Source organism: Carettochelys insculpta, chromosome 5 (genome assembly GCF_033958435.1).
Source record: "Carettochelys insculpta isolate YL-2023 chromosome 5, ASM3395843v1, whole genome shotgun sequence".
Lineage (NCBI taxonomy): Eukaryota > Metazoa > Chordata > Testudines > Carettochelyidae > Carettochelys > Carettochelys insculpta.
In genome coordinates, this window is record NC_134141.1 from 64,086,350 (window position 1) to 64,105,829 (window position 19,480).

At 47.6% G+C, this 19,480-nt stretch overlaps 1 protein-coding gene across 1 annotated transcript in view; it reads left to right on the forward strand.

Moving 5' to 3' along the window:
• The window catches only part of TMEM232 (transmembrane protein 232), a 130,712-nt gene that overhangs the window by 15,247 nt on the left and 95,985 nt on the right, over positions 1-19,480 (forward strand). The window contains exons 4-6 of the mRNA XM_074994181.1: positions 2,445-2,602; positions 11,677-11,776; positions 13,464-13,615. Coding sequence (XP_074850282.1) covers positions 2,445-2,602; positions 11,677-11,776; positions 13,464-13,615 — 410 coding nt within the window. The remainder of the gene's footprint in view (positions 1-2,444; positions 2,603-11,676; positions 11,777-13,463; positions 13,616-19,480) is intronic.

The window sequence follows — 19,480 nt, forward strand, 5'->3', positions numbered from 1 at the left end:
TGGGGATTACAGTGGATAAGAGACTGGATATGAGTCAACAGTGTGCCCTTGTAGCCAGGAAGGCTTATGGCATATTGTGGTGCATTAGGAGAGGCATTTCCAGCAGATCGAGAGAAGTTATTATTCCCCTGTACTCGGCACTGGTGAGGCCGCATCTGGAGTATTGTGTCCAGTTCCAGGCTCCCCAGTATAGAAAGGATGTGCATGTATTGGAGAGGCTTCAGCAGAGGGCAACAAAAATGATTAAGGGGCTGGAGCACATGACCTATGAGGAGAGGCTGAGAGATTTGGGCTTATTTAGTTTGCAGAAGAGAAGGCTGAGGGGTGATTTGATAGCAGCCTTCAACTTCCTGAAACGGGGCTCTAAAGCAGATAGAGACTATTCTCAATGGTGACAGATGGCAGAACAAGAAACCATGGTCTGAAGTTACAGGGGAAGAGGTGTAGGTTGGATATTAGGAAAAACTATTTCATCAGGAGGGTGGTGACTGGAATACGTTACCAACAGAGGTGGTGGAATCTCCATCCCTAGAGGATTTTAAGTCCTGGCTTGACATAGTTATGGCTGGGTTGATTTAGTTGGGGTTGATCCTGCTTTAGTCAGGGCACTGGACTAGACCTCCTGAGGTCCCTTCCAGCCCTAGAATTTTATGAGTCTATGAAATTTGTGAGTCTTTAAGGTGCTACAGGACTGCTTGTTATTGGCATGCACGTTTGAGGAAATTTGCATAGTGACAGCCTGGCCTAAACTTTTCCTATGCGTCCTATAAATCTGTCACTTTCCTGACTATCAGAGTCACACAAATCATTAACCAAAACTGAACAAAGCCATAATATATATATTTTTTGAAATGCAGTAGTTGGAAAAGCAATTTAACTGCCTTTTCAACCATAAAAAGCAATTCTCTCTTTTGCACTTTAGTTTTGTAAGGTCATTTTTATTGATATCACAAAAAAGATCAGTGCGCCTAACAAAAAATGACAGAAAAGTTGACACTGTGGGAACTTTCTGAAATGTGACATATCTCAAGGAGCAGCTTACATTATAGTTCTTGGCGGTCAAAGGGTGAGCAGTCAGTTGGACTCAGTTCTCCAGGGTCAGCCTCTACTAGGCTGCTGGTGCTTTATTTACCTGCATGGCCATGGGTACAGCCACTTGCAGCTCCCTTGGGCTGATCCTAAAAGAGCTAGAGCCATACAATGGCTCAGGTACCAAACTCCTTTTGAAGGCAGGGCTTATGCCATGCTCCTCTCCTTGGCATTTCCTATTGGCTGGCTTACCCTCATCATGCTGGCTCCTATGGATTCATTGCTATTTGCCTTAACTCTCGCTGTACAATGTATAAGGCAGGGGTGGGGAATCCTTTTTTTGGGTCAGGGGTCACTGACCCACAGGAAAATCAGTCAGGGCCCACATACAAGTGAGAAGCAAAAATAAATAAATCCATTAAATTAAATTAAAATTAGATTAAAAACACAGACCCCTCACTGATATGGCCTCTGATTGAGACACCGCACACCCCTCACGCTTCAGGCCCATGGGCAGGGACGATGGAGGTGGGAGGACCGAGGTTCAGGGCCTCCCCCTGGGCCAGATTAATTTTTCTGGGGGCCCAGGCAGGACTAGAAATAGAGGTTCAGGGCTCAGGGTGTAGGAGAGGGCTTCCAGGAAGCAGGTGTGGGGTCTAGCAGGAAGGGAGGGTGCAGGAGCAGCCTGAGGGTGGGGGATTGGGACAGGAGGAGGATGCAGGAGCAGGATGGGGGGAGGGTTGGGGTGGGAGGGGGATGCAGTAGTGGGCTGAGGATGAGGGATCTGGCAGGAGTGAGAGCAGGCTGGCCATGGGGGTCTGGGCAATGGGAGGGTACTTACCTCTGTGTGCTGCTGCCTCCACTCCCTCCCCCAACAGGGGGAATGGCAGCATGGAGAAGCACTCCCTGGAGAGGCTTTTCCCCCACCACTTCCAGGCACTGCCCTCCCCTTGCTGCTCTTACTGGCCAATCTGATTGCAGCCAATCAGAGCAGCAGGGGGAAAGGCCTCTCTAGCAGGGGCTGCACAGCTGGTCCCCCAGCTGGGAGAGAGGGAAGGGGAGCAGCATCTTCTTGGGCAGGATCCAGCCCTGGCTTGCCCGACTCCAGCTTGTGAGGCTCATGGCTCTACGCCACAGAGGGCTGGATGCTGGGGGGCAGAGCCCTGAGTCTAAGGGGCTGCATCCAGGCAAGTCACAGGCTGGATGTGGACCATGGGTGAAGTGTTCCACACCCCGGTATACGGTACCTGGGTATTTACCCTGAGGGTGTTGATTCCATGGGATGACCAAGCCCCTGCCGGTAGGTGCTGCAATCCCTAAATTCCTTCGTGACTTGAGCCCTAAGGACTGAACTCTGTATTGGATTTTGTTTAGTTTCGTAATTTAATTTTGTTTCTATTTTGTTTTCACTTTAGAAGTTTTGGACAGCCTTTTAATTTCTTTGGACCATGCTCCTATGGACCCAGAGCATGTCCCTGTTTTATTTTTCATCGCTGAATCCATCTTGTATCGGATCTGTTGTGATGCAGCACGGACACCTTACTTATATTCCAGTGAAATTAAGTTATCAAAGGTTAGTTGTATTTTTAAAGTAGCTTTTAGGTTTTGGGTTTTTTTGCATCTAGACACATGGGCCACATCTACACAAGTGGCTTTTCTTGGCAAAATCAGGCGATCGCTGGTAAAAACTGGGGGGTGTCTGCACGGCAGATGAGCTCTGTCAAGCGTTGTCTGACAAAATCCGGCAGCTCTGCCAGCAGCTTTATACCCAGGTAGGTGAAGCGCCTCTCTTGACAGTGTTCTGTTGACAAAGCACACATGTAGATGTTCTGGGGCCCCTTTTGTCGGGCAGATGGGTCCTCCACAGTGCCAGCCAGCTGGAGCTGGGAGGTGCCTTCTCCACCATAAGTGGGGCTCTATGGTCTGTGTCCCCGGCCACGTTTAAAGGCACAGGCAGACCTGGAAGCCCCATGCAGGAAATCGGAGGTGTGGTTGCAGGCTGGCAGCACATGGCCAGCACTGCATCCCAGCAGCCATGCCTTGTGCTTCAAAAGCATGTTGCAGGCTGCTCAAGACTGGCCTGGCTGGTCCCAGGATCCCTCTCGGGGGACCAGGAAATGGGTCTCTTCCTGGTCCAGCCCTGAGCTCTGGGACCTGCTGGCCCTCTGGGCAGATGAGCCAGTCTTGCTGGACCCCAGTGCCAAGTGGTGCAATGCCCCCAGCTATGGCCATATTGCCAGAGCCCTGCTGGAGTGCAGCTGCCCTGCCCGCACCCTCGAGCAGGAGCATGCAAAAGTAGAAGAACTCTGCCAGGGCTACATGTGGGCCAGAGATGCCTGGCATAGGTCGGGAGCAGGGGTTCCCACTTGCCCCTACTATGAGGAGCTGGACAACATGCTGGGGAGTAATAATGGCACACTCAGCCAGCACACCTTGGACACTGGGGAGAAGCCCCTGCCCTGACCAAGAAGGTGCCTGAGAAGCAGAATGCCTGCCGGAGCCAGCTGAGGACCTGCCCTCCAACCTCGACTCCAGCCAGGCGCCCTCATCATCACCTTGTCCTCCAGCCCTCCCAGTGCAACCATGTACACATGGGCACCTCCAGAGTTGTTCACAGGACGATCTGGTGAGTCCCCCCGGGTCACATACACCTGAGCGGAGCGGGGGAGGTGAGGCATGCCACAGGTGCTGCCGGGATGGCCTGGGCAGGAACTCACACCCTGGGCCTGGCATGTGTACCATGTACGTGGCAGGGCATCCCACCCAGACCCTGCAGGCAGCCCCTGGGCATGGCTGTCGGCCCACTGACAGCCCCACAACAGGCTGCATGATCCCCAGGGCCCTGGAGGGAAGGCTGTCTGCCCCTGTCATGCCTGGGAGCGGGTCAGCCACATGAATGACAGGCCTACCCTTCACCATGGAGTGTGGCCCTCCACTAGCAGGCAATGGGCAGTACCCACTCCCATGAACAGCGCCATGGGCTTCATGCATGTGGCGGACCTCGGGAAGGCCACGTCTGCACCTGGCTCAGCCACCACCCAGGTGGGGACCCCTCCATGTCTGGCTCCCTGCTCTGGGGCACTAGCCTGTTGGACTGGCCTGAGGCTGAAGGCTGGTCCCCATGACACTACTGTGATCCCATGACACTATCTCAAATGGCAGGGCCAGTCATTCGGGGGGGCACAGGTGCACACACCTCAGATAGCCCAATCCCACAGCCTGGGGGTGGGGGCTACTGCTCACTGGGGGGAGGGACTGGGCCTTGGGGGGCTGTGCTGTGGGAAGGAATCATTGTCCCTCCTTCCCTCCCTACAGCTTCACTGTCCCGGGGCCAAGCCAGCCCCACTGCCTAGCCAGGCAGCTCCAGGGAGGAGCCAGGGCTGGCGGAACTGGCACCAGTGCCACGGAGGGAGGGCGCCCCACCAGCACTGAGGTGTGGCTGTGGCCTGAGGGCCCATTGCCACACAAATGAGAATGGCCAACGGGTGGGGCAGCCATCTGCAAGCAGACCGAGTTGGTTTGGCAGTGGCTGCAGCAGGAAGAGGGGTGGCACTGCGACTGGATGCAGGCCTTGGACCAGTGGCTCGCCTGGATCAACTGTGCTCTAGACCTCATGGAGGCCTGGCTGGCCTGGGGCGCTGCACCTGCAGCTCCTGCAACACCCCTTCCCTCTGCTGCTGGTGTCCCCTCTCCTGCCCCTGCTCCCCTGACCCGACACCCTCGGTGTTGTTGCAGGCCCTGCACTGGGCAGTGGAAATGGCCAGCATCTCCGCCCCCACCTCTTCTCCCCCCACCGAGCCTTCCAATAGCCATACCTCCCTGTGATGCCAGCCCTATCCCAGCCTCAAGGGGGACCCCGGATGTGGGGGTGGATGGGGATCCCATGGCCAGCATTGCTCACGGATGTCTACCCCCTCCCAGTTCAGATGCCCCCCATCCTCCTCCCCAGAACGTTGGACACAGTGCACTTTTGTACATAGTTCAAATGCAAATGTTTATTTGTACAGAGAATCGTATTTTGGGTGTTTAAAAAGGTCTGTTTTGTTATGTACATATTTTATTTAGCAGAGTTAAGAGAGTTCTTTAAAGCCCACACCTGTCTCTTCTTGTGGGGTGAGGGCTGGGGATGGGAGGAGTGGAGGAGTGGTGTGGGGAGTGGGAAAGGCTGCGGTTTCAAGGCACCCCCTGGGTGTGACCTGGGGAGGGTCATTGGAGGCAGTGGGCAGAATACTCCTGCAGGGCCTCACGGATGTGCACCCTGTCCATCTGCGCTTGGTGGCTGGGGCCAGTGCCCAGTTATTGACTGGGGCCTCCACCCTCCAGCCCCCACCCCAGGAGGAAGTCCTCCCACTGCTGCTTCACCAGGCTATGGAGGGTGCAGCAGATGGCCACGATATGGTGGACATTCTGCTCCCCCACATCCAGCCAATTCAGGAGGCACAGGAACCTCCCCTTTAAGCACCCGAAGGTGAGCTCTACCTGGTTCCGTGCCTGGGTTAGCCGGGCATTAAATAGGTCCTGAGTGGGGTCCAGGTGCCCAGTGTATGGCCTCATCAGCCATGGCAGGAGAGGGTAGGCCGCAGTGCCCACTATGCACAGAGGCAGCCAGCCTCCTGGCGGGGGACGCTGGTACCCGCCTCCATCCACCAGAACGGATGAGTTCTAGAACTCCCTGGCGTCATGGCTCTGGCCTGACCAGCTGACATACACGTCAAGGAATTGTCCTCGGTGGTTTACCAGGGCCAGCATGAGCAAGGATTGTCAGACCCTCCTATTTATGTATCATGTGCCACTGTGAGCCAGGGCCTGGATGGGGATCTGAGTCCCGTCCAGGGCCCTGAAGCGATTGGAACAGCTGAGGCATTCGAAGCCAGCCATGAGGGCATCCACATCGCTGATCTGGATGAGCCTCCGCAGCAGGATGGCATTGTTGACCCACAACAACTGCAAGGGGAGGAGATCAGACCTGCCTGTGAGGGTCTCGGGGGGGGGCAGCGCCCCTGGGCTCTGGCGAGCCCCACAGCTGTTGTCCCCATCCCCTCTCTGCCCCTCCCCATCCCATTCCTTCTCCCCGTCCCCATCCCCTCTGTCCCCTCCCTGCATGCAGAGCTTGCAGCCTGAGGGTGCCTTACCTGAATCACAATGGCCCCTACAGTGGACCTCCCAATGCCAAACTACTGGCCCAGCGAGTGGTAGCTGTTGGGATCGGCCAGCTTCCACAGGACAGTCATGACCTGCTTCTCAAGGGGGAGGGTGGGCCACATGTTGGTGTCCTGTCGTCAGAGGGCAGGGGTGAGCCAGATGCACAATTCGAGGAACGTCTCCTTGTGCGTCCAAAAGTTCTGGGTCCATTGCTGGTTACCCCTTTGTCCCATGACCGCCAGATCTGCCTGGGCATTTAAGGGGGCAAGGGAGGCTGGGGCACTGTGGTGCTGTGGGCCTGCTCCACAGGCTGCTTGTCTGGGTCATCCCCCCGATGCGGTGGAACAGACTGATGATCATCAGTGGCAGGGCCAGCAGGAGCTGGGTCTCAGTCCAGAGCAAGCCAGGGGGCTGCTCTGGCATGTCAGTGGTTTGGAAAGAGCTAGATGTCTCTCAAATGGCAAGGGAGCCAAGACCCAGCTTTGCTTTCCCTCAACGAGGCAGGCAAGCCTCAGCACAGGCAGAGAGTGTGGGTCAGGGGACCCTTTAAGCGTGCAGAGGGCCAGCGGTCAGAAGGTATTTCCCTCCATGCACGCTTGCCTTCTTGGGTTACGGGGTCGGTTCTGTCAACAGAGTCGCCGGAGTGTGTGGCTGCTCTGTGGAGCGAGCAGATCGCTGTTCTGATCAGCTTTTGTGTGTAGACGCAATCTGCCGATAGAGGACACAATTTGTGTGTAAACGCAATCTGCCGGGGAATCTCTTCCAACAGTGACTTATGTTGACATAGGCTGCCTGTGCAGACATGGCCCTGGTATATATCTGAGTAATTAAATATGGCGTTACCCTGGGTTTGTACTACTATAAATGAGAGCAGAAGATGATTGAATTTGTCACAAAACAAAGTGTTTTCTAATATTGTTTGCTGTATGCTTGGCAATAATTTGGTTTGATTATAACGTTTTATCTCTCTGAATACCTTATGTCCTGGAAGGCCCCCACCCCCCCAAAAAAAAAGCGGGGAGAGAGAGAGATTAGGAAAATGAAGTTTAATCTTTCACTGAGTACATAATAACAGAGTATAAAATACAAATAAAAGTCTATTTTTGTTCATAATGCATACTAAAGACTTAATGGATACAGCACTCTTTCATGGTCTAGTTCTGAGTTTCATTATCCTTCTTTCCTCTTTAACTCTAAAACCCCACTTCCAAAAGTTGTTGATGTGGTAATGCCTCATTCTACAACAAGAGGAGGATTTCAGTCACAAACCGTAAAATGTTATTCACTCATAACGACTGAAATCCTCATTAAACCTGTACAGTCTGAATGAAATTAAGCGCTAAAGCTGGGTGAAATTATTTTGATTGTCTTTGGGGGAGAGGAAGAAAATCCAAATTAGGTTTGAGCAAAACACTGTGCATATTTGTGTCAATTTCACTGAATGTTTTTGGGAAATAAAAAAAAAAATAAGGAAAGAAAGAAAGAAACCAGATGAACAAAACAAAACTTCAAAACCCTAAGAAAAAAGTGTCATTTTCATCGTTTTTGACATAACACATTTTGATTTTCTAATTCAAAATGACATACGGAAATTTCATTGTTTCATCAAGAAATTATTTAAGAATGTAATAAAAAGCTTGAAATCTAAATAATTTCATTTTGGGTCAACCTGAAACAATTATTTTTAGCTTGGATTTTTTGGAATGACCAAGAAACAAACAAAAATCTTATTCACATGCTTTGTTGTAAAATTGATCCCACACAGCACGAACACTAACCATGGTTCTCTGTCAGCACTGTTTCTAATGCTGCTGCTATATGTGTCCATTGTTTCCCCAGATTAAACCTTTCTTTCATGCTCACCTGGCCAAAATAGCTACATAAGAGGAAAGTATGTTTTACTGCCTCTTTCCTTCTATCACAACAAGGAAGAGTATCGGCTTTGAAGGCAGCGTTAACAGCTGGAAAATGCTCCTCCATTCTCAGAACTTGATATGCCATAGATTGGAACAAGTTGCAAGGGTGTGGCTGTATATCCCCTTTATATTGCAAGTTGAAACTGAATTGTTAATTATTTTGGAAAGTTGAAACAAAATTGATTCTGCCATCTTTTAGTTATGTACACAGGAAAAGAGAATTTTTTACACTCATTTCAAGTTCCAATGTTCAGTCATGTCTGAGCTGTCTGCTCGGGGGAAGAAAGCATTACAAAGATAATTAAATGTACAATATATAGGCTTAGTGGCTACACTGTCACATATTTCAATTCAGATTTAACAGATTTTAACTAAAACTTTAAAAAAATACATTTTCCTGCTTTGCTTTAGCATGGAAAATTTCAGCCCCCCCTCCGCCCATGAACATTTTACTTGGAAAATGGATCGTTTCAACTTACGCTCTTTTGCAGCCTCAGTAAGAGCAGTGCCTCATGTACTCTGTGACTGTTGGGGCCTAAATTATGCAGGAATCTCTGTGTAATTTTCTGCACTAGGACAAAGCAGAATTTTGTGATGAATTTATTGTGACAGCCTTATAGAATGTCAGTAGGTTCCTCTTCTAGCTTTTCCTTTTGTGGAAGCACATGAGGACCAATATTTGATGGAACCAGAGGTGAAGGTAAGCTGGTGCTAAGAACCATGAAGCTAGTCAGGTGAAAGGAGCTGGCTGGGGGTATACACGCCTCCCTCAACTCCAGGGGTGCCCCAGTCCCTGGCCCCTCACCCTAGTGCCTGTTAGGGAGGCCAGGGGGTCAGCATCCGCACCTGCTAGATCACTGCTGCTCTTTTGGCAATCAGAGAACGGGGGAAAGTGTGCAGCCTGTGTGCACTCACTCCTGGCTGCCACAGGGAGGGGCAATGGAGTACTTTGTGCAAGTTGGGCACTTTTCCCTCACTCCCTGATAGTCAGGGAAAGAGGAGAAAGAGCAGCAGAAACCTGGTATTTGTGGCTGCAGCCCTCTGCCCTCCTGAAATGACACCCTTGCCTCCTCCATTCACTTCATGCCCCCCCACCCCTTGCTTTGAGAGCCCATACCTCAGTCTCCACACTGCACCCCTCCACCCTCAGCCCTGACTCCTGAACCTCCCCTATCCCTCTGCCCCGAGCCACCCACACCCCTACCCTAAACCCCTCCTCACCTCCATCTGACTCTTGCACCCCTGCACATCCCCACCCTTGCCCTGAGCCCCCCCACATACACTCTACCCCCTGTCCTGAGACCACCTCACACTCTAATCCACGCCCTGACTCCCCCCACAACTCCACGCCCTACTTACATTTCAGTACTGTTGTATTGCACTCCCTCCCCCTTGCCCTGAGCCCCCAAGTAAGTGTGATATGACAATACCTGTAAGACACTTAAATTACTTTCAGCCACGGATTTAACCCTCCTCTTCCTCCTGTTAAATTATTTTCCAATAAAAGGCACCTACCAGGCACACTGCAGAAGATTTACCTTATTGTAAGGAAGCTAAATTTTGGGCTCTTAAACAAGCCTCTCAGGATCTCTTTTTGGTATTTGTTACAAAGCAGACAATAAGCACGCCAGCTGAGATCATTTAAAGCTGAAATTCCTGGAATGTTCCCCTGGTTTTGGTAATGTACATTTTAAGTAGCTCCCTTGGAAACCGGGAGATATTCTCAGCCTCCCATATTCTTTGCGGAATCAGGATCTCCCATTCATTTCCCAAGAGTCTTTGTATCACTGCCAGCATTCTAAATGAACAGCAGAAAAAAATAATTAAACAAATGGAAGGCCTAATTCTGCTCTCAGTCAAGTCAGAGTGTTTCTTCATTGACTGGAGGAGAAGCAGAACTGGCCTGAACTGCACTTTCGGTGGTGCGTGAGTTTGATCTAATGTTTACTGGTGTAAATCAAGCGCCGCATTCTGGAAGCTGATGGAATTGTGTGGATAACAAACTGGTGTGAGGGAGAACTCAAGCCATAAAGGGCCAACCCTGCAATCTGTACACAGCCTGTCTACGGCCTGCAAGGTCAGGCCATTAGTAGCTTCAGCATCTCAGCCAAGTCTTACCCGTCCATATCTGCAAATACTTTAGGAGATGTCTGGTTACAAAAAGCCCCTTACCCACTCAAAATCAGTTGTCTTCAGATAACCAAAATTAAAAAGACAAATCAGAAAAATGTGCTCGTGTCTGGGAGAAGCTGGTCACAATGATGCTTCCCCCTACTTACCTCTGGCTTTCTCCTGAGCTGTGCCATGTTGCCAGGTATTGATCCTGGTCAAAGAAGAAACACTATGAAAACACAGAGAAAGAAATACAAAAATATTCCTTATTCCCTTAACATCCTTGTCGGATCTCTTTACTTACATACAACACTTTTGTGGTGAACCGTTGTTCCAAAATACATGTTTTCTCCTGAGCATCTGTCTGGGAGTTTGGCCAGGAGAAGGATAGCCCTTTTCTTGTGTTAAAAATAGTCTCTAGTTTTTGTCTGTGTTCATAGGATTGGCACAGGGAAGAACAAAACTTTAAAGCTTTCTTTAAATGTAACACATCCATTAGTTTTCTAGGTACTGCCAGAATTCTGTCTTTGTCACAGTAAATACGGTTGCTCTTCCTGCTTCTTGCTCAGGGGTCTTAAATGGAACCCTTACTTTGATTGCATATGCTCTTTCAAGGTACTCTTCTTGGATCTTTAGCTAAATCCATCTGCAATATGTTCAGAACTCACTGTTTCAGAAAAAAGAAAAGGCAATATGATTGTTTGCTCAGCTGCTCCCGGGTGTCCAACTATTATGAAATTTTAAATTCTGAATGGTTTTGCAAGATTTCCAATCTGTTGTTTAATATTTTATTTTCTTTAATGATGGCTATACAGAGATTAGCTTTCTCATTTCTTTTCACACGCTTTGTTGGCTTTGCTTCTCTTAGCTTGGCCTCTGCTATCAAAGCCACTATCTAAACCTGAGGAACCATTTAAACCTGTAAGCCGCCAAACGTAGTATCTGGCTCTATGGTTTCAAAATGGATGTCACTAAAATGCTCATGTCGGCTTGATGGAGTGCTTTTGCCCTAGCACTACCATTTCAGGGCCTGTTCCACACAGCACTGTTGACAAAGATGAGAGCTGTATGATTCTGCTGGTTGGCCTTGTAACCATAGAATCATCATCTGGGGGTAGATTTTCTCTGGTTTTATGTCATTTTTCCTTATTTCTATTTCCTCAAACAGCCTGTTGTGGGTAGCTGTAGGGTACAAATGCACAAGTGACAAAGCATTCTTAATTTACTCTGTGTCATTAAAATACATAGAATGGAAAACACAAGAGGAAGCTATTATTGTTCTACATCTGTGAAATCTGAAGACAAGATCTGATTTAGCATGTTCTTTGCTCCAGTTTCATGGTGGTGTAATTCAGTGGAGTTACATCACTGTACAAGTGGAGGAAGGCAGTGGTGAGTAAAAGCCATAAACCAGAGGTGATGTCTACGCAGTGACTGTGAGTGGTCTTATATAAAAAAATTATATTTCTTTTGACAGGTTGGCTTTTTAGTCTTTTTAAGACTCCTCGTTTTTCACCTGTGTGGTCACCTGGAGTCTTCTGGAGAACACACGTATCGGCTTCACATAGATCTAAAAGGTAGATCATTGTATATTTGCTATATAAGCAACCTTAAAATGACGTTTTACTACTAATTTTGGAAATGGAAGTGACCTAATCAAATGTCTCAAGTTTTCCTGCAATCAAGAAATTGCCATTTGATTCCAAGGAGTACTGTCCTCCTGAACGGAGAATTTCATGTGCACCAGTGAGCATGCAAAGCAGTCAACACAGCCTTGTTAAATGAGGTAAAATAAAAAAAAATAGATCTGTAGGTGAAGAAAGAAAAAAATCAGAGCACCTCTGCATCACTATATAATTAGTAAATAAATGTTCAATACTGATTCAGAAATGCACAGTATATTGTGATTTTTGATACCGTTAGCTGATCTCAAATAGATAGTTGCTTATAAGCAGGAACGCTGAGTATTTTAAAAACATACATGAACCGAATCAATATCTTTTAAAACAAGTTTGGAATGCAATTATTATAAATTACCTGTAAAATCTGATAGAGCACCATCTATTTTTGGTGATGACAGGTGACAGGTCACTGCTATAAATACAAAAAAATGGTATTGCAAAAGTCCTAAGTTTCCCCTCAGGTTTGGCGTTAAAAACAGCCCCATCCTGCAGGTTGCTGAGTGCCTGCAACTCACACAGACTGACAGTGAAACAGGACAGTGCTCATAGGGCTGAGGTCCTGTCACTTATTTGTTATGCTGACATTGCTGGTAAATTAATCTAATGCCAGGTATTCATATTCTATTTCAGACTTTTCAGCAGGCATGCTCACGGTATGCAGTGAATCAATAGGCTGTTGCTGTAGTAAGACTGCAGAGGCATTGCAGTCTTGCTACTATCGCTTGGTTGTCATGGCCACAAGTAATACACAAAATGAAGAACAGAGAATCAGCTGATGTAAAAAAAAATGATCACCCTGGTTTTCCTGAAATCTTATATTTTGCGAGCTTTGTCCCCACCGGTCAGTTACAGAACACATAGAAATAGAAGAGTTTCACAACAGAGCTTCCTATGTCTGCCAGTGCTTACACTGATCTGCATTGAGCAATATTTTGTCATACAGACAGTCAAAGCTGCATTCATCCAACCATTGGGGTGATAGTAATACATCCTTTCAAAATCCTTTTATTAAATGCAGCTGAATTCCTGTGGCTTGCTACATTACTCCATCTCTTCAGTGCCAAGCGTTGCTAGTGAGAGGAATCAAATCCCATTTGCAGTACAGGTAGCCTGTGAATGCTAATCATGGAGCTTCAAGTCTTATCACAGGATATACGTATTTTTGGAAAAAAATGTTCCATGTTAGTTTATAAAAGTTGAATTTGGTTTCCACGCAGCTAGCCAAAAATTAAGGCAGTCACTGAATGACTGCATGAAGAGACATTTTACATTGCGATTCATTGTTAGCTGGGAGCTCCCTCACCTTGTTTGGAGTTAGTCTTAGTTAACTAGGAATTCAGTCATAACAGGAGACTTCAGCTGTATGTTACTCATGGGTTACGTAAGCTATGAATCATGCTTGTAGTATTGTGTTATACCACAAGAGGTCACACAATGTTTATAAATCTACTCCCATGGAAAATTTGCTAATGATTCCATTGACTAAGTAGTGAGGTTAAATAGCACACAATAAATAAAAGGCAAACAAAATAAATTGTAAAACAGGAAGACAATTTTCACAAAATTATTTCTCATGCCACAGCACTTTCAGCTTGTGAGGCTTGCTACCATCCATATCCAAACATCCTAACGGCTGTGCATTTTATGCTGAAGGCTGGAGAAGTCATATGCGGTGCCGTGGTACATTCTGATGTAAGCTTGGAAGAAATACAGAAGCAGAGTCCTCTTGGCATGGTGGGTAACAAAGTGAGATGATATATGATGCATCAAAAAGGATTACTCTGATCAAATAAGCATGCTTGAAAATTCAGTAAAAATAATTAAAGCTGAGCTAGACAAACTACCTGTGGTCCAGGGACAGGATAAACAGACTAGACATTCATTTGTCGTGATCACAGCCTGGATTTGTGAAACACAGCTTTCCACGAATACACTATCCATGTTTCTTTTATGGAATCGTCCGTGTGATACTATGGTGACTCAGTGCATGTTAGTGGCTGGGATGGTGCTGGTATCCCTCTCGAGATTCTGTTTTCATGATAGCATTCACTCCCGGTCTATGGCATCTGCTTCCTTCAGTGTGTGGAAGTGGCTGGGGATAGGTGGTTTTATGGGGAGTTCATGCACAGCTCTTTTGCATCAACATTGTACTTGACTGGACCTTGCTGCCCTTGGGGGCAGGTGGAGTACAGATGGGGGAAGCAGTGTAGACCAGCTAGCTTTTTGAGGGCTCCCCTGAGATGTGCAAGCTTCCCTGTAGATATTGGGGTGGCTGCACAGTTGAATGGTCATATCCCTTGCTCTCTTTGTGCAGCCCCAGATCCCTCCCCTTGAAGGAGATGATGCATCAAAAACTGGGTGCAATGGACCATAGAGAATATTTCTGTAAGTTTTCTCCTCTGGCTGCCTTTTCTGTGCTAGGGGACGATAGGATCCATAATTATGTGATGCACAATAGCCTATCATTTATACGATTAAAAATTGCCTAATTATGTGTCTAGCTCACAGGCTGTAATGACAGGAAAAGGACGGCTGCAGTCTCTCATGGGTAAACAATATTTCCTGCTTTTTTCTCTTTACTTAATTACGTGTTTACCTGAGGGAGCGTAGGCTGTGTGAGGCCTGACTAACATTATTTTCGTTTGTCTTTTCCTAGTCTAAGTAAACACAAATAATATTTATAAAACTAATAATTCTTTGCTGTTAAATAACCATTTTCATCCAAGAATGCCAAAGTACTCTACAAAGGAGGGCAAGTATCATTATCTCAGTTCACAGAGCGAGAAACTAGGGCTGTGTTTGCACTACAAACTTGTCAACAAAAGTCAGCTTTCTTTGACAAAACAGCTGAGGTGCACACATGGAAATAATCTTCCCACAGCTGTAAATCCCTGGCTATGTTGACATCATAAAACCACCACAATGAGCAGCAAAGAGCTATTTGTGAAGCAGTTAGAATGACAGAGCATCAATGTGGATATCTTACTAGGTTGTAAGTATCAGAGAGGTAGCCATGTTAGTCTGTAGCTTTGAGAACAACAGGAAGTCCTGTGGCATCTTATAGACTAACAGATATTTTGGCGCATAAACTTTCGTGGGCAAAGACCCGCTTCATCAGATGCATGAGTGGGGGGGGGGGGGGGTTCCAGAGGGGTATTTAAAAAGTGGAGTCCCAGTAAAAGGGAGGGCCAGAGCTGACAAGGTCTGTTCAGCAAGGTGGAAATGGCCCATTATCAATAGTATGTATCAAGAGAGTCAAAAACAAGTCAGATCAGACAGGGGGATATGAGCCATTGTCAGAGTCTAATGGGGAGATATTAACACCCAGGGCAGAGAAGCTGCTTTTGTAAGGGGCCAGCCACTCCAAGTCTCTGTTTAATCCTTGGTTAATGGAGTTAAATTTGCAAATAAATCGCAGGTCAGAGATTTCTCTCTCCCTCTGGTTTTTGAAAGTTTGATCTTGCCTGGTTGAGTCATTCTGACTGGCCTCTAGAAGATGTCTGCCCTATAATGTCTATTACGACCACTCTGCTCAGCAGTTTGAAATCTACTGCAATGAAGGTACACAATTATGTGCCTCTTCCCCAGTTTAGCGGCACAGGAATTTTTGAAACTTCACTTCCTGTTCACTTCCAGCAGGCGCAGTTCACACAGCATTATTCCCACTGACAAGCTTGGCTTTATGCAGCAGATGCGCTCGTGGATGGAGTGTACTAGAGCAGTTGGATCTGCTGGGTACATGGGGGTAGCCAGCTGTGTAGTCACAAGTTTGCACCAGCTGTAGGATATGTAGTATGTACATGCTGAGTGCTCATAGCCTGCAGCAATACCATGTACAGTCAAGAAGCTGAGGCAGGCATACCAGGGCCATGACTAAAGAACACAGACAATTTAATAGAGCCCAAAAGGGGCTGAGACAGTTCCAACCAGGTTACTGTGACAGGCCTTGCGGGATTGATTGGGGCGTGAGCTTAGAGACAGAGCTGCAGATTGAGGGACCTTACAGGGGCACTAAGGTAAGACCTTGTTGGAGGTACATCCAGAAGGGGGGTTGATTTTTATTGCATACAGACCATGTGATTCTGCCAAAGATCTGAGTGACTTACATCCCACCACAAACAGAATTCAGGCACACACACTGAGATGGGAGTGATCACAACAGATGTATTATGAAGACCACGCAGAAGTAGCCTCTTTGGTTGCGGTACTCCATTGCAAGGTTGTCGGGGGGACAAAATACGATATGCATTCCATTTATTGCCCCATGGAAGTTAGGGAATCTCATTGTCTCCAATCCATCAATTATTTCCTAGACATTACTGAGGGTCACAGTCCTTCATAGCAGGAGGCAATTAATGGCACCATGCACTTGCATCACTGTCTCCCCCTCTGGTGGATTTCCAACTCCAAACTGATTTGCAGCTGACTCGTTGCAGTCTGGAGTTGCCAGCGTCCCCACAACAATTGCCATTTGCTTTTCTGCAGCGAGGCAGTTCTCATTCTAGTATCCTTGTGCCACAGGGCAGTGGTGAGCTCCACACAAAGTTGCAGAAAGGTTCTGAGGCCCTCAGGAGGTCATTGAGTCCAGCCCTCTGCCTAAAGCAGGATCAACGCTAACTACATCATCCCAGCCAGGATTTCTCAAAATGGGACTTAAAAAACCCCTAGGGATGGAGATTCCACCACCTATCTAGGTAATGTATTCCAGTACTTCACCACTCTCCTGGTGAATTAGTTTTTCATAATATCCAACGTACACCTCTCCCTCTGTAACTTTAGACCGTTGCTCCTTGTTCTGCCGTCTGTCACCACTGAGAACAGCATTTCTCCTTCCTCTTTAGTTCCCCCCTTCAGGAAGTTGAAGTCTGCTATCAAATCCCCCCCGCACTCTTCTCTTCTACAAACTAAATAAGCCCAGATCCCTCAGCCACACATAGGTCATGTGCTCCAGCCCCTTAATCATTTTCTTTGCCCTCTGCTGGACCCTTTCTGATGCATCCATGTCCCTTCCATATTGGGAGGGGGCCCAGATCTGGACAAGTTCTATGGCCACTGCTCATCACCTCAGACATGCATCATGATGCAATTCCACCGCTCAGTCCTGGTTTCCTGAGCCCATTGTGGTGCACTCTAGCAAGCTGTTCCGTGAGTACTGACAGCAATCTGAATTATTTATTTCCATGGCAGGAAGCAGGAAAAGCAATGCCGATTCTCTCTGTCTCACAGCTTAGGAAATACTGCTGGACCATACTGAGGATGTGTTTATTACACTCATCCTCAGAATGGTCAGCGGCTCAGGATGCATGTTATCAGGCAGAAATGGTGGGAGCACAGTTTCCAAAGGCTGTTGAAAAATGGCACAAAATTGAATGAGAAGCCCATGAAATGATGTGTCAGAAAGAACTGCACCACAGTATGGCAAGCACATCCCCATGATGCTTTGTGAGCTGTTCCCAGTGGTAGAGAGTGACACAGGATGGCAGGCTGCACAGTGGGATAACTACTCATGATGCCATGCTCTCTCTCAATGCAAGATAATAACTATGGATGTGTTCAGCCAACACAGGGAGCATTGTGTGGGTCAGCACATAGTTGGAGCAGGGGCAGAGTGGGGTGCATGGCCGTTTCCACTCTCTTGGAACCCCCATCATCGGTCGCCACTGGTAGACATACTCCACCGATGTTCTGATCGTCCGCTTAACTCTGCAGTCTAGAAATGGCATAATCTACGGAGAGGGGAAGACTCACATTTTTCACCAACAGTAAAGTACCCAGAATAACGAGCCATCTAGAAAATGTAGACCTAAGTACCTAAGGGTTCAAAGCCACAAAATTGAGCTTGATTTTTCCTTACATACACAAGTCTGGCAGTCAGTTGTTGAAGTTGCTGAGGCGTGGAAACAGTACATGTTCTGAGAAGTGGGTGGTTTCACTCTCAAATTAAATGAACAAAGGGGAGGCATCTTATATAGGAAAAATATTTATTAAAATGTTTTAAAAGCATCCACTCAAGGTTGTAGGCCCTTGTACATAAATGTATTAAGGCAGAAGCATGGTCTTATGATTAAAAGAAGTCATGCACAGGCATCTTCCTCTGTGTACTACTCTTCTAAGCTTAATCTCTACAGTGACTGGTGAATGGCTAAGGCAGAAGGATTGTGAAATCTGGAAGCCTTTAGTCATGAACCAGCATTTAGGTGCTGGACGTATATAGCAGTTGTTCCCTTTTGAGGACTGAGGTGGTAGAATGGTCCGGCTGCTGCATATTTAGGATCCATTCTGCTCACCTCACATGGGGAGTAGGTTAGAAAAGGTGTCCTAAACATAGTCCAACTCAAGCCCCCTGACTGAATAACCATGTCCAATGGGTTCACCTACATGCAGTCAAAATCAAACAGTAAACTTTGGAACATAGAATATTCAGACTCTGGTGGACAACCTAGACAGTGAGTGACCTGAAAGATGCATGGCAATTATTCCCTGTGAGTTGTGATGGTTCAAGATCGATATCGCTGCCCTGGCAGAAACAGGTAGACCAGAAGAAGGGTGGCTAAGAGAAGAAGGCAAAGAGTACACATTTTTCTAGAAAGGAACCCAAAGGAAGAAAAATGAATTCATGGAGTAGGATTTACCATCAAAAACAAACTGACAAAAGTCCTATCTGAGGTCCCTGTTGGCATCAATGGCATCTCATGAGTCTCTGCTTGAAGCTTACCAAAAGCCAACAGGCAACTGTCATTAATGCTTATGCACCAACTCTAGATGCTGAAGATGATGTGAAGGAGAAGTTCTACAACCAACTGAACACAGTCCTGAAAGACATACTCAAAGAAGACAAGATTATTTTCTTCTGGGATTTCAATGCCAGGGTCAGAAGAGAGGCAGATCTCTGGAAGACTACCACTGGGGAAGAAGGAGTTGGCAACAGCAACTAACATGGAGTGCTCCCCCTTACACAATGGCTACGTCTACACGTGAAGCCTACATCAAAATAGGCTATTTCGATGAATAACGTCTACACGTCCTCCAGGGCTGGCAATGTCGATGTTCAACTTCGACGTTGCGCGGCACCACATCGAAATAGACGCTGCGAGAGAACGTCTACACGCCAAAGTAGCACACATTGAAATAAGGGTGCCAGGCACAGCTGCAGACAGGGTCACAAGGCGGACTTAACAGCAAGCCGCTCCCTTAAAGGGCCCCTCCCAGACACAGTTGCACTAAACAACACAAAATACACAGAGCTGACAACTGGTTGCAGACCCTGTGCCTGCAGCATGCATCCCCAGCTGCCGCAGCAGCAGCCAGAAGCCCTGGGCTAAGGGCTGCTGCCCACGGTGACCATAGAGCCCCGCAGGGGCTGGAGAGAGAGCATCTCTCAACCCCTCAGCTGATGGTCGCCATGGCGGACCCCGCTATTTCGAAGTTGCGGGATGCGCAACGACTACACGGTCCCTACTTCGACGTTGAACGTCGAAGTAGGGCGCTATTCCTATCCCCTCATGGGGTTAGCGACTTCGATGTCTCGCCGCCTAACGTCGAAGTTAACTTCGAAATAGCGCCCGGCGCGTGTAGCCGTGACGGGTGCTATTTCGAAGT